Raw genomic sequence first — 15,360 nt, forward strand, 5'->3', positions numbered from 1 at the left:
AAAAGGGTTAGGAATAGGAGTTGGTTTGGGGGGTTAGAGGAGTGATGGATTTCTTTGCTGTGTGGAAGAATAAAACGGTAGATTTCCATAAGGAGAGTACTGAAGCGAGGAAAACATTCCAAGTCGCTTGCTCATAAGCAGTGAAGACTTCAGATTTAATAGTCTGGTTTTTGCTTTGCTTGTTGTTTCTTTATTTCAATTCTGTCTGTTAAAAACTAAAGTAATTGTCCCAATTTGGAACTGTGATCTCATTCAAAATGTAAATAAAAATAGGATACTACTGTGGTAATTAATTTTTCTGTATTTCACTTTCCCTAAGTGATGATGATAGTTTTTCTTATGTCAGTTTTTTTTTTGTTCTGATTTTCACATGAATTGAATTTAGTCATAGTCAATCCAAAACTGTAAAAACATGAACTATAAAACTATTTATTTAAAATACAAGTTGAATAAAAGTTTTTACCTAATATTACTCATAAAACCCACACGATTTGTAAAGTATGATCATACAGAGCAACACTGATCTAAAACTCCTACCTGTTGTTACAGCTGAGTAATGACTTCATAAAAGTGTGGGTGTAATTTTAAAATGGGAAAATGCCTTCTCTTGGGCCATTAATTTCTATCTGCAGCAAGATGAATTACGTTGTAATGTGTACGTACTTTTGAATTTCATTTTAGTTCACTTTCCATCATTGCATTCCCAAATGACAATAAAACCAAGTTCCTATCTGGAGTAATAGGAAGGCACATGGCATTACTGAGTATGTGTGTGTGCTCATGCTTGTTGCATTTGTTTACATTTAAGTAAAAGTTAATAAGTAGATTAATGGCTTTAGGTATTTCTCCTTTTTCCTCAAATAATTTTGGTTTAAAAAAAAAAATAAGGCATATTGTCAATGTGTGCATTGCTAATACCATAAGTCCTGGGAGTCCATGGGTGGTAGTGTGGATCTGTGCTTGACAAGCAGTGTTTAGTCTGACATGCAGTCAGTCCATGCAGTTGGTTGTGCCATGCTTGTGAGGGAAATGTGGTGTCAGCTTCTTACACCAGATGCAGAATCCCTTTTGAAGTAGAGTCCACTTTATAAAAATCAGGTTCCAGATGCATTTTTTCATTCCATTCATTTCACATATGCAGCCATCTGCTGGGAAGCCATTTTCTATCTTAATCTACAAGAGGTTCACTTATATTGCAAATAAATTAATTTTTCTAAATGACCTGATGATTTCATCTTTCTGTACAAAAGCTGTGATTATTTAACTGCTAGTGAATTCTGAAAGTGTATTTACACTTTATCTCACGCATCGTAAGCATTCGTACGTCTTCAAGCCAAGTACTACATTCTTCTGGTTCGATCTGCCACCTTCAAGACACCCACACGTGGTGGTTTGCTGTATTCTAGGCTTGTTTCAGATAGATTTTTAAATTAAACAATCCCCAGATGCAGATGAATAAAAAAGATTGTGAAAATTAAGAACTGATTTGCAAATTTTGGAGCCGGGGCATGCCACTGCCAGGCTGGCATAGGCAGCAGGTCATCCTGCCTCTTCAAACTCGGGTACAGTTGTGTCTGACGTTTCTGTGGGCCTTTCATTGGCTGGACTTCCATGACCCCTTTTGGCAGCCTACTATGAAATCTCGCGCAAACAACTTATCTTCTCACTCATCACAGGCCCTGGGGTAGCCTCTAAGTCAACCTTAGGCCACTGTCTCAGGCTTTGCTCAGGTCTCCACTCTTCTTCCAAAAAATGGCTTATATGGCCAGGCATAAGAGCGGCCTCACCTACTGCCTGTTCTTCGTCAGCTCCATGCTTTTTTCCCACTGCCAAGATAATGTTTTCTCCCTGTCACTCGCATCTTTGTTGATGTCTTTCCCAGTCCAAGCTCTTTCCAGTCATTAGTCCAGTTTGTGCCAGTGAAGGGCTCTTCATGTTTTCTTCTGTGAAAGGATTTGGGATGTCTGAGCCAGTAAAGATTTATACCTGGATTTAAGTTAGCTAAAACATGTACAACTTTGCAGGATCAAGGCCTAGTCTGGGAAATAATCTGTTAGAAACTTGGTGATAAATATTGTCTTGGTAGAGTGTTTAGGCTTTTAAAGTGTTTAATGTTTTGAAAATTGCTTAACTTAGCAAGGGATGACAGGTACTTTAAAAGTGGAAAATATGTTTGTTACATAGACTTATAAACTGTTACTTACATGACTGGAAAATATTACATTAAAATAATAATTTTATACGTGTTAGTTTATTTATGAGCTTGTATTGTTAATGATTCAGTGTTATGAACAGAAGGTTTCTGCATTCCATATTTCTGTCAGTTTAAATGGAGAAGAGAAAAATCGACTCCTTACAGCTTTCTGCAAAAGAATCATAAGGATACATTTGAGCCATTTCTTGAGGGCCTTGAATAATTAGAAAGTTTGTGGCTCACAGATTTTAATTTCACAATTGATTATTAATAAAACATTAGAAATGCACAGTAGTCTTTAAAAAAAGAAATCTAGAAACCTGACAGTTAAATCAATCTAACATGAATCAAACAATGCTTGTGATAGAAAGAATAGGCTATAAAGACTCATTTTTACTGAATAAACAGGATTATTACTGAATTAAAGTTTGGATTTTTTGCCAGAACAGGATTTTTTCCAATATGTTTTGACAGAGCCTTGAGCTATGAGAAACTACTGACTGTAGATATTCTCTGCCAGAATGATGAATCTATTTCCAGTAAGCTAGTTGCTTCATCTTGTTGGATATGCTCTTGGGAATTTATCACGTAGTTCCTTTAATCCAAACCAGTTGTGTACATATTTTGCAATTGATGCATTACTGACAATAAATAAATATTAATGCAAAATCAACTATTTGTTAAAAAATATATATATACTGTTTAAACAGTTTTCTTACCAGAACTTAAAAGTCTTGTATTTACTGTGTCTTTTCACATGAACTACAGTATCATCTAAAACTGCTGTTTATAAGTATTACAAAATATAATATATACCATCTCAGATAAGAACTCATGTATATTGCAGCTGTATGTCAAATACTTTTAGCGACACAGTGAGTAACACCAGATCACTAGTCCTTGAAATAACATGTCATTAAATTTGTGAAGATGAAACAACTATTTTTCCATCAAATTCTGCTCTACACTTAGATGAAATGCCTTGGTTAAGTAATGTCTTTGAAGACTGGGTGTTACTTCCTTTAGCTCTGATTGTAGTTGGCAGGCATTATATGTTGTGTATTACCAAACAGAACATCTATCTGCAGCGTACTCTGTCTTTTCTTCATAAATGGATGTAACTTTGGTGCATTGGACATATTTTGGTGGGTTGTTTGCATTTGATTAATTTGGTCTTACTGCTTTTGTGTGTGCACATATCTTATTCCTACTACTGAATATATATGATTGATGCACTGAACTGTTGGCTTCTGTTTTGTGAATATTAATCAAAGAATATGTCCTCTGCTTAATAGCTTTATAGTGTAGGAGGCAGCCAAACAACATAGACTGTAGTCTGCTTTTTTTGTGCTTTAATCATTGTTGTGTAAGACACTGGCAAGAACACTTTTTTTTCATCTATAAACACTATTTCATGCTTAAACATATCCATTGTTTGGTCAAAGTTATGAAATATTGTTGCTCAATTAAATTTTGTTTTCAACATTTCCTGGTAAAAGCAGTAATAGAAGAGATAAAACAGTAAAGGAAGGGGAGATAATTAAGTGGGAAAAAAAAACTAGGCATAGCAAGCAAGGAAGAAGCAGAAGGAGTCAGTAAATTCAGCCTCATACGGTTTCAGGTCTTATTTGGAGAAATAGTTTTCTTTAATCAAAAGCCAAACCTGATGCTTTTTTAGATTCCATTACTCCTGTGAAAGGGATAATTTATGACTAAACTATTCCTAAAAAGAATCAGGGTAGACATTTGCTATGTTCTGGTGTACACTTGAGACGTGTATAAGGATAGAAGTTGATTAGGGTGTGATAGCTTCTTTGGGTGAGAAATTAAAAGACACGTTTAGTATTTAAAACAAAAAAAGCCAATAAATGTTTGTGGTGATAGTGGTATAGCTCAGTATGAGAAGCAGCAAGCTTCTTGAAAACACATCTCTTATTTTTGTGGCATGTAGTTCTGATGTAAAGGTTGATAGCTACAGCTTTAGTCATTCTCTCTGAATCTCACCAGTGAAGCAACCAAGGCTAATAGGAAGGCTTAGGATTCAGGGTATGTAGTATTTTACAAGGAGTTTTATTTTAATCTCCCCACCCCTTTCGTAAAAATTCCCTAGTGTAGGGGCTTTCTCTAAATTATGCTGTTAGCAGAATTTTCCCCCTAGCACAGTCACAGGCTTAGCTGGACAACTAGCAGAATTACCAGAATTTGTTGGAGTTCCTCTTGCCATTGCCTGTTGCCCTTGACCATTAGGACAGTCTTGCTAAAATCCCCTCTTAGTGGTAGGACCATAGAGAATATCACATATGTTTGTATTTACTAATGCTGTTGTTTTACAAATTTTATTTTAACTGTTATGAGTGTAAGCATTTTTTAATTTCTTCAGTTTCAGCCCAGAAAATCTATTCCAGGTTTTGTTATAGATCATGATTTTGTAATATTCTAGAAAGTTATAAGGCATAAATCCCTTAAACCTTCTGCATTTTTGTATGATGTAATGTGTTAAAAGGCAGGTCTGTTTTTATGAAAAGGAATACATTAGTAGTGAAGCTTGTGATTCATAAAAAACAATAGTTGAAAGCTGAATCACTGAATCACAAAAACTTTTAGTTTGTTTCCAGTCCGTTTATTAGTCTCAGAGATATATTTAAAATATTTTCAGGAAACATCAGTAAGTGGAAATTAGTCTATTTTATATTAGTTGAACACACATTTCTCCAGTGTTCTACCACCTCCCTTTGAACACCTGCTATAAATATTCCTCTTGCATATATGCTTATGTTTCCATTTGAATGTGTTAGCATGCTCTTGCAGAAATAGCTATTTGGAAGGAAACTTTTACTTAACAGACTTTCTGTATAAATTGAATATTTGTTTCAGATCCATGTCAAAACAGTATAATTTCAAAATCCTTTCTCCTGGATAAAGGCCATTTCCACTGTTATTCATACAAACATCTGCTTCTGTGATTTGAGTCTACTTCAGTTTTGATAATGATTATTCCCACATTCTTGTTGTTTGTCAGTTCTATAAAGTTAATTGTTAGTCCAGCTAAGCAATCTTCACATATCTGGTTAAAGTAGTTACTGCTTATTGACCTTCTGAAAATGCTGATCTGCCAAGGAAGTTTTTAACGTAGTAAGAAAAGCTAACTGGAGTTACGTGCATTTCTCTGCTGATCCACATCTGCCATTGTCCTTCCCTAGTTTTTTTAATCGGGCTTTAAGATTTCAACAATAATATGGAAGTAAGAAGACAAAAACAGTTTAAGACCTTCTCTACTGGTTTTAGTTTGGTTTACATAGAAATTATGAGAGTCCCTAATATATGCACAATTTATCAGGGACTACAGTCTTTTTAGAGTATATGTTCTTTCTCAGTATAGTCCCTCAAAAGTGTTCATATTTTTATGATTAATATCACAAAACTATACAGATTGTTAAAAAGAAGCAGTTTTTGGATATGGTAATTAATGACAAGTAGTTTTTCTTTGCTTTTGGCTGATATTAATAAGGTAGCTCATCTGTAATTGAACAGAGTTTCTATTAATATTACATCTTTTCAGTTATTTACACATCTTTCTAAGAAACAGAGCAACTGATTTAATTTTAGGTGTAGATTCAGAACTGAAGAAGGCATTTAGGAATGCCTTTATATGATAGTTTAATTTCTGTATATTCATATAATTATTTATGGAATTAAAAATGAAAATATTTGAATTGAACAAGGCATTTACATTTGTGGTATAAGTGGATGGGAAACTAATACTTGCATTTTCTCTTTTTCCGAACTGTAGGGGGGACACAGAGGTTACCTCGAACAGTTGGAGTGTCTTTGGCAAAAGAGCTAATCTTCTCTGCACGTATTGTAGACGGTGAGGAAGCAAAATCAATAGGATTGATTAGCCATGTGGTAGAACAGAATGAAGCAGGGGATGCTGCATACAGAAGAGCGTTAGCTCTGGCAAGAGAATTTTTACCTCAGGTAAAACAAATTATTTTGATTTTAGTTTTTAGTTTTTACCAAATATTAAGACTGAAAAAGAACCAGTTGTATTAAGAAAAACTGCCATGAAGTTATGTATTAAAAAGCTATTCTAGTTATGTGGGGAGCAATCAGAAATTTTCTCTCTTGTGTATTGGTGGTGTTATTTGGTAATTATTTCATAGTCAAGCAAAAAAACTGTCAATCCACATATTGTCATGATATGGTCTGTGTTGGTATTGTGTATTTTGACTGTCAAGTTTTAAACAAAAATATAGCATAAGGGTATTTTTTAGTAAAGCAATTATCTCAATAGGTTATTCTGTTGTTGAACACTTCAGAAGAGAAAAAAAAAAAGATCTATATGAAACTGGCCATATCTCAGTGTAACTCCTATTTTGAGAACAAAAAGCTAAATGTAATTTCAGTATTAAACCAAAACCCATTTACTAGTGGAAATTTTGCTTTCTATCCTTTATGTATTAGCTTGATGAAAGAATCTTGCTCTTATAATTTATTATAAGTGATATCCTATCTCTGTCTTTCATAAAATAATTCATCTGGGATTTGCTGAATTCCTGTGCTTCAGAACTTGAAAATTTTAGTAAGAAGCTTAAGTATGACCCTTACAGGAGTCTTTGTGTTAGCTGACTGCTACCTGTTCCCCTGTTGCCATGGTCTGCAAGCTGTTTGTTCAGAGTAAGAATGTGAGTTTGGAGCTTTTGATAAACCTGCTTTTCAAGTGAAGGGTCCCAGGTAGCAAATTCATAGGAGGCAGAAGAAGAAAATAAATAGCAAACAACTTTATTGGATCACAAATGTAACAGCCAAAATTTTTAATTGAAAATGGAAAATGTTGCAGATTAAATATGTCATTTAACATTTTCTATTTGTATCTTGAACATCCTTAAAAAATATAAACATTAAAAATACAGTAAAAATTTTAACATGCAGTGATTTTAGAAGGTTGACTTATAATTGCAACTTCTCACTGGAGCCAGCTCGAAAGCATTTGGTTTTTCCCAAAGCAGCAGGTCACTTCCCTAAAGCAATGTCTGAACATTCAGAAGCTCATGCTGATGGATAAGCATATGACTGAGACAATTCCAAAAGACATGTCACTGTTCTGCAGCACATTGGAGGAGGAGGAGGAGAGTGGAAATCCCTCTGCTCCCTGGGGACTTCAGTCACTTACAGAAGAGTGTCATCACTTGACCAGTGCAGGCTTTGCAGTAGCATATTTTAGGTTAATTTTCTTGCATTATCACATCTTTTAATATGTCTCCGTTGTGTGATAATAGGGCATAAGACTAACCTTCCGAAGGGCTATAATGATGTCTCTTAAGGTGGCCGTTCAGAGCCTTCTTTTAAAGGGAACTGAGCAAGCTTGACAAAGGTGGACACGTTTAACACTTTGAAACATAAACTAAACACACTGCTTTCCTTAGGTTCTTTTGAAAGCAGTATACTTCCACTTTTTCTCAATATTAAAACTATCACTTTGGAAGCAAGTGTCTATTATAGTAATGTAATTTAGGATATTTGACCTATTGACTATAAATTTACCAAAAGTCCGATCTCTAGAAAGTCCCAATATAAGAACATTGGTGTGCAAACTCTTCACTGCATAATCTTGTAGATTTTGGTGGTATTTAAATAAGCTTTTTTGTTCATTTTAGGGACCAGTAGCAATGAGAGTTGCAAAACTGGCCATCAATCAGGGAATGGAGGTAAGGATCTGTACTTTCCATAAGAATAAGCAGAAGTCAGGGTGGCAACAGATCTGTGGTGATTTATTTTCTAGAACTGTTTTTGAACAAGATCTATTTGGTCAAAACTTTTTAAAAGATGAAATGCAATTTTTTAATGTCTTAGACTCCTGAGACTAGAGTTGATGCTGATTTCCATAACAACACTTAGTAATCTCATGTCTATCCAGGAGTAACACACTCTGCTAATTATTAATACTAGAAAGTAAACTACTATGAACAAGTTGTATTTCAAATGCTGGGCGGAAAAAACCTCAAAGCCATACTCTGTCAAGTCTGTCAATGCTCTCACTGTGTAGTAACTAATAAAGGCTAAAAGGCATTTTCTTAATAGTTTAATAGAGGTTAGTGTTAGAATTATATCTGGACTCTGATTTCGTATTTGATTCTAATTGCCACTACTTCTTGAAGACTATTGAGTTATGTCTAAAGCTGATTAAAATCCAGTCCTGAACATGTCTGAACATGTGTTTTACTTTAGGCTTGTGAATCATCTTGCTGAGCTCAGCAGGACTATTCATATTTAAAGTTAAGTACATGCATAAACTCTGCACCAGGACACCTTTTAACTCAACTTGAGACATGGGAAAGGGGATCACACCACATGCAACATCTGAATCAAGGAAGATGAATTTAAGAATGGTCCCTTTTTTCTTAACGTCTCAAAAGCAACCAGCAATATAATTAAGTTCAGCAAAGTGTACCACCAGTAAGTTTTGGCCTGAGAACCAAACTCAGATGCTGTTGTGCAAAGAGTATATTTGTTACGTTTCCACAGCAAGTAATGATGGAATTCAACATTTATTTCAGTGGTACCCAAGGTTCAAAATGCTGCAAGCTAAATTATCTAGCTACCAGGTATAAAGGACTGAAAGATCAGAATCATGATGTTTAGAGAATTAGGAACAATAGGGTTAGAAAGACTCTGAATGATCATCTAGTTCAATCTTGAGGCCCCAAGACAAGATCTACTGTATCAAAACCAATCAAGCCAAATGTTCATTCAAGCTGTTGTTACAAACCTTCCATGGCAGAGATTTCACGGCTTCCTTTGGTAATCCATCTTGTAGGCTATCCCCCCTTGACAAATCGCTTGGGCTGCATAGCCACAGTCCTTGCAGTAGCCATGTGGAGAGCTGGTAAGTTCTGCAGCAGCTGATGCTTAAGATAGGCAGGGAAGTAGTGAGGGGAAAATTCAGCCTTTTCAGCTATTCAGACTAGCTCACAAAGAAAAAAAAGTTCTTAAAAATAGATGATTATGCTGGATGGCCATTGGCCTCTTTTTTATTTTAAATGACTTTAAATATGAATTTATGTTTATGTTGTGGCGTGGCATCATGTTCTTATATGACATTTTCAAGATAACTTGTTTCAAAACAATTTGTAAATAATCATGCAGTACATTAAATCTTTTCTCCTGTAGTAAATGAAATTATTACAAATATGCAAGTAGATAATAGTTTTTAGTCCAGATGATTTGTAGTGAAGAACATTAGTTGTATTGACAGTACATACTAATTGTATTGCCAAATAAGGAAACTGTTACAGAAATACTAACCACTCTCACCAAATGGCACTGTAGCATTTCTATGTTAAAGTAGCGTAGAAGAAATTTGCAGAAGTGTTTTACTATGTGGCATATAGAAACACAGTATTTAAGTTAGCTGTCAGGAAATAATATATAATGAAAATACAAAAATATGCTTTTAAAACCCATTGTACTCTTTTCCTCAGGTCGACTTAGCAACAGGTTTAGCAATTGAAGAGGCTTGTTACGCTCAGGTATGTAACTATGATTACATGAAAAAAACCTAGAAAACAGGCTTTGCTGGTGCCTGTTGTGAAATATGCAGAAATTCAACGAGAAATTGCTCTATGATTTCTTCTACAAATATTTGGGGGCACTGCATTTAGACCTTCCTTCTACTTACTCTGGTTTTGTAAGGAATTTAAGGAAGAGGGTGTAGTTTAGGGCAAGAACATCTCCCTGACAAGACTGTTAAGAGTGAAGTAGTGAAGCACTACCAGCCATATATCTAGCCAGTCATACACTGCTGTGCATCTAGTCCAAGAGCCGCCTTGCTTTTGCTTTATTTTGGTTTAACATGAAATACCTGTCATGGATAAGGACTGAGCAGCAGCTGCGCGCCGCCCTGCGCCATGTGGTTGCTCCCTTCCCACTCCCGTTCCCATATTACCCTCCTGGTAAGATGAGGGAAAGAATAAAAAAAAAGTGGAACCTCATGAGTTGAGGAAACAACAGATTTTAATAATACAACAGAAGAAAAAGAGAAGCTAGTAACAACAAACAGTAACACACAATCACAATGGAATACCTCACTGTCAAAATGCCGCCCAAAAACCCTCACCCCTCTGCCAGCTAACTTCCCCTTATATCTGGGGCATGACCTCAGCATGGTATAGAATATCCCCTTGGCTATGCCCACCTCCCAGGTCCTGTGAAAATTAACCCTATCCCAGCTGAACCCAGGACAATACCATGAAGGGCACTTTACTAACATGTCACTAATGGCATGTGTGCTAACCAACAGGAAATCGAGTCAAACCTGTCTGCCAGTGAAACATGGGAATGAAGTATTTCAGTTTGTATTTTCTTGGACTTCAAGACAAGTTTATTATCATGGAAATAGAAGCATCAGCATTAGATGCTTATTTAAAACATACGGTGATCTGATTGATAACCTACCTCCCCACTCCCTGCAAAAAATATTCCACCAAAAACTTGAAAACAGACCCTAAAGAGTTTTTCACAGTCATCTGTTTGGAGAAAAGATGTTCTTCCTTCTCCCAAATTGTTTCTCAGCCTTTTAATGTGCATTTGAAGTGTCTGGTACTTTCTGTATCTGATGAGACACTGCAGGGTTTTGGATTTTTTTCTGTTGTATTGTATGTTGCATGTTGGATGCATTGAAGAACTAGGATTTGTATGAAAATATTTTTCTTAGTGTTGTTTTTGGCGTTAATAATGAATTGTTACTCTGCTCATTGCAGACTATTCCAACAAAAGATAGAATTGAAGGTCTTCTTGCATTTAAGGAGAAGAGACCTCCTCGCTACAAGGGAGAATAAAAGAAGCTGATGCCTTTAAAATAAAGGGGGATAAATGTACTACGAGGACCATTAAGGTGCACTTTGCGTCCGCGCCTGGAATATCACAACCACCAAAGTAAAAGCAAATCATACTGATGTTACAGCATTTTGAATCTATCCATACTTGTACTGGGCCCAGATAGAAATGTGTGTCAACTCATGCTCATTACAGTTTTTGAAGGTTGATCTGTGTATTGGCAAGGTCATACAGGTTCATACAGCACTTTTAAAATTTCATATGTATGAAACATACCATTCCACTGTTGAAAAAGCTCTGTAAATTCTTTGTATAGATAAAACCTGTATGTGATGTTAAATATAAATCCGCTGTGTCATTTTATCAAAACAAAAACAACTACTGAACACCAAAAATATGAAATTGTACCAGATATGCATTAAAATGATTCTGTATATCAGTAAAAATTATATTTGAGTATTCTACCTATGTACATTGTTAATAAAGCTAAGGGAAATGAAAGGGATTATTGTTTGGAAAATGTTAAGCTTTATTTATGTGACTTACCCTATTCTAAGTAAAATGAAATTAACTTTAGCACGTAATAGCATCCTTTTGATGAAGTCATTGCCATTATATTAATTTAATTGTATTAAATGAAGACATTTTTGAGGCCAGCCTTTAATTATGCATTCTTGTATGTTAAACCTGGCTTTGTCTTTGTCTTGCAGTCTTCAAACATGTCATCCGATCAGCACTGTCTACTGTGATGGAACTTTATTTCACTTGCCCCAGTTATTTTAGATTTTTGATGATTGTATTAAAGATTGTTGTGCAGGGATGCAACTAATGCACTGTCAAATAGACTAGAATTCTCTTAATCTCCAGAATACTCCTTTTTCAGGTCCTAATGATGTATATTTATATATAGAAAGGATGATATTGAAATGTTCTTTATGGTGGCCTCAGGGTTCTTTTCATATATTGAAAGAGAAATCCAGTAGGTTGCAAGGTGAGAAAACTGTTGTGATTCATACTGTGTATTTGCTGTGGACATGGCTTATACAGCAAATGCCTGGAAATAACCTCTTAGAAAGCATTTTTATTAACTTGACTGGAAAATAAACATGGCTTAGCAGTCAGAGGCTGTCTTTTCCTATGAAAGCAGATTTCTTCATGTTTGGTTATCATTGGCTTATGAAACTTGTGCATGCTCTGCTGTTTCTGCAACATTAACTATGGTCACTCTCCATATCTATGATGATAAAGCAGCTGATCAACATGAAATTACAAGAACTCATTTAAATTCATATTTAGACATATCATTACATGTAAATTGGTTACAATTGGTAGAGCAAACACTTTGTTGACTGGTAAACTTGCCGAGTCAATCATTTCATGCATGATAATTTGCAAATAAAGTGCTGGTGCTTGTTTTGATAGTCATATAGAGCCTAGAGGGTCATTTCCTCGTGTTTTTGAAATGCTAACACGTCATTTTCATTTTTACTGAGTAGGAAATAATTATGTTGATAGGAGAAAAAAAAATTAAGTCTATGCTGATGGGTTTCTGTTTCATAACTTTGATATACAGTCTGGTTATTGAGCTGCCTCTGTTTTTCTAACAAGCGCTGATTAAGTAGCTTCTGTGAATGTCTATTTAAAAAAAACCCTAATAACTTTAAATACTGTGGCATAAGACCGTGTAGATTTGTGCCTTTAACTAATAGTTTTGATCTCAGAAAATAATTTTGCTGTCACAGTGGTCTCTCCATTCCTTTTCTCAGAAGAAGATACTGTCATATCATAGCAGTTTGAGTCCCTTCTTTGAAGTCAACAGTTTGAATATTATTACAAAGTGAGTACCAGTACGACAATTTTTAAAGGTGCTTTCTCTTGATGTTGAAATAGTTCTAAAGGAACAATATTTTAGCAAAACGTATGTTAAACACTTGTTGTTTCTGTTATTAAGTGACATGTTATGATGGCTGTGCTGCTTGTGATTAATAGCAATATTAGAATTCTGCTTCCACAAGAGGGTGATTTGTAATGGAAATGTTCTTATAAAGGCCGACTTTTGCTTACAGAAGTTATGATCTGGCAGCTCTTCTTTCAAGTGCTGAGGCTCAGCTCTTTCAGTTCCTGGTAAAGCCATGCTTTTCTCCACAAGACCTCATGGGTGAATGAGCCCTGGTTCCTGATGGTTTTCTGAAAGGTTATCTCATGGCCCCTAGGCATAAGTAGCTTTTTCTCCGGCTTCTGCTGAACTCACGTGGATAGTGAATTCTTCTGCACTTCTCCACTGAGTTGGATATTGAAAAGCTATAACACAAGGAGGTCTTTTACCTTCAGCTGATTACCTCTCAATTGTGTAAGTGCAAGTTCCACTTACTAAATTGCCTAGATATTCTCAGTTTCTTGCAGAAATCAATGTGTGACTTTATATAACACTTATCATTTTAGCCTTTAATCTATGAAAGCATTTATGTTTTCTCTTCTGTATTATTCAAGTAACTCACATTCTTACTAGTTTTACTAAATTTGTACATAAAGTTTTCAGAATTGTCTGAATGTCTTAAGTCAGTTTAGTGCTTTTGAGTATCTCACCTGCTATGAAGAAATATGGTATTTTATTTATTCTAAGGTTGTGTAATGGTACAGTTAAGAGCACGTGGAGTATGTTGTTCTATGGAATATTTCAATGAGATTTGCAGAGCCATTTGTACCAAATTGTTGTTGAAATTCTGTCAATCTGTGTGCAGTTTCTCATAGTCCTACACCAAGGTTCATATCAATGCTCTTCTAGAAGTCCTTTTAACCAGCTGCATTCAGAATAGTAAACATCAGGATGTATCATTTGCAGCTTTTTCATATTTTCATCAGTCATTGCTCTTTAATGCATTTAACCGTGATCAAATTTGTTGGAACAGAACAAAAAATAATGGGTTCCTCCAACATGGGAGAGGGCAGAATATTCTGCTACTTTGAATCTGGTTTTGGGAGACTTGGGGAGCAGAATAAAGGGCTTGGTGTTAGTGTCCCTTCACATACGAAAACCAATGCATAGATGCAAAGTCAAAAGAGTAACTGAAGCATCTTTATTTATTACTCACTTAATTTTTGGTTCATTGTTTTTCCATGCAGGCAGATCCCTGGAAAGGTGTCTACTGAGATTAGAGGGAGAATTTACAATTAAAGAAAATATAATTGAAACCTGTTGGTATTTTGTGTGGTGTACATTGAACAAGATCTGTTTTCATGTGTAATTTGTGGGATTTTAGCCTTGTTCTTGCAGCTAATGACACTGCTGAAAAGCCATAGGGCTTCATTGTCTAGTGAGGCTGATAGAGTCAGTGTACTTAAGGTGTGATAATGATCATGATGATGTGGTTATTTTAAGATGTCCTTTTCTCCACACTTTTAGAAAGACAACTATCTCCAAAAAAATATGAGAAAAAGGAGAATAAATGCAAACAGATAAACCAAAAGGAGACGTGTGTTCAGCAAAAGGTAATGAAATTCCTCTTGTGTATATTGAGGGATTACAAAGACTAATTTTTCTGTTTGTGCCTTTTTTTTTTCTGTTGGCTTTTACTTTCTCTGAGTCTGGAGCTCGCACACTATGGTGCAGGGAACACTTTTAAGAATTTGTATGGTTTGTTTTCAGCTTTAAGTACACTGATATTTTATAACTAAAATTAAGAAATATTTTTAAATTTTCCTAAAAGTTTTTTGAAAGATGTAATCAGAAATAATCATGTTATCACTAAAAGTTAGGTAAGATACTTTTTTTATTATAGATTTCAGTCATGTTCAGTTTCAGCCTCGGAATGGAGTTGAATAGAAGTTTCCTTGATTATGCAGAATACACTGTGTTTATGCAATGTATTCACTATGCATTATAATATTTATATGTGTGCACTGATGTGTCATATGCATGCATATGCATATGCATGTGTATGTGCATATGCATATGTGTACATGTAAGTGACTTCAGACTGTCAGACGATACCAAACCCCCTCAGGATGCGATAGTACTATTCTACTCCAAGAGGTTTTGAATTTGTTTGTGCAAGAGCACTACCAGCAAAAGCCTTGAACCCCACTCAGCACATACTGTGACTGCTACAAGTGGCCATACATACAGTGTGGAAGTTCTGTAACATGGAAATTCTGCTGCAGAAGCAGCAGTCAAGTAGTGAAGGGGCACACGTATGTTACCATCTATCTGGTTGTGCACATCCGGTAGTTAAGGGCTAGAATAAATGTAGCAGAAGTGGAAGTGAGTTCTAAGTTTCAACAAAGGTGTGGCATCCAGATAACACGTTCCTCCTAAGTCCTATAGTATCATT

At 35.4% G+C, this 15,360-nt stretch overlaps 1 protein-coding gene across 1 annotated transcript; it reads left to right on the forward strand.

Annotated features, from left to right (window-relative positions):
* Positions 1–5,984: 5,984 nt before the first annotated feature.
* AUH (AU RNA binding protein/enoyl-CoA hydratase) lies at positions 5,985–11,536 on the forward strand (the record flags this gene model as incomplete). The annotated part of the gene is made up of 4 exons (XM_010077426.1): positions 5,985–6,172; positions 7,852–7,902; positions 9,676–9,723; positions 10,954–11,536. Coding segments are annotated over 4 exons (365 nt in total), but the record flags the coding sequence as incomplete, so codon positions are not given.
* Positions 11,537–15,360: the final 3,824 nt, after the last annotated feature.

This window comes from Pterocles gutturalis, unplaced genomic scaffold (assembly GCF_000699245.1).
Source record: "Pterocles gutturalis isolate BGI_N339 unplaced genomic scaffold, ASM69924v1 scaffold45258, whole genome shotgun sequence".
NCBI classification, from domain to species: Eukaryota; Metazoa; Chordata; class Aves; order Pterocliformes; family Pteroclidae; genus Pterocles; species Pterocles gutturalis.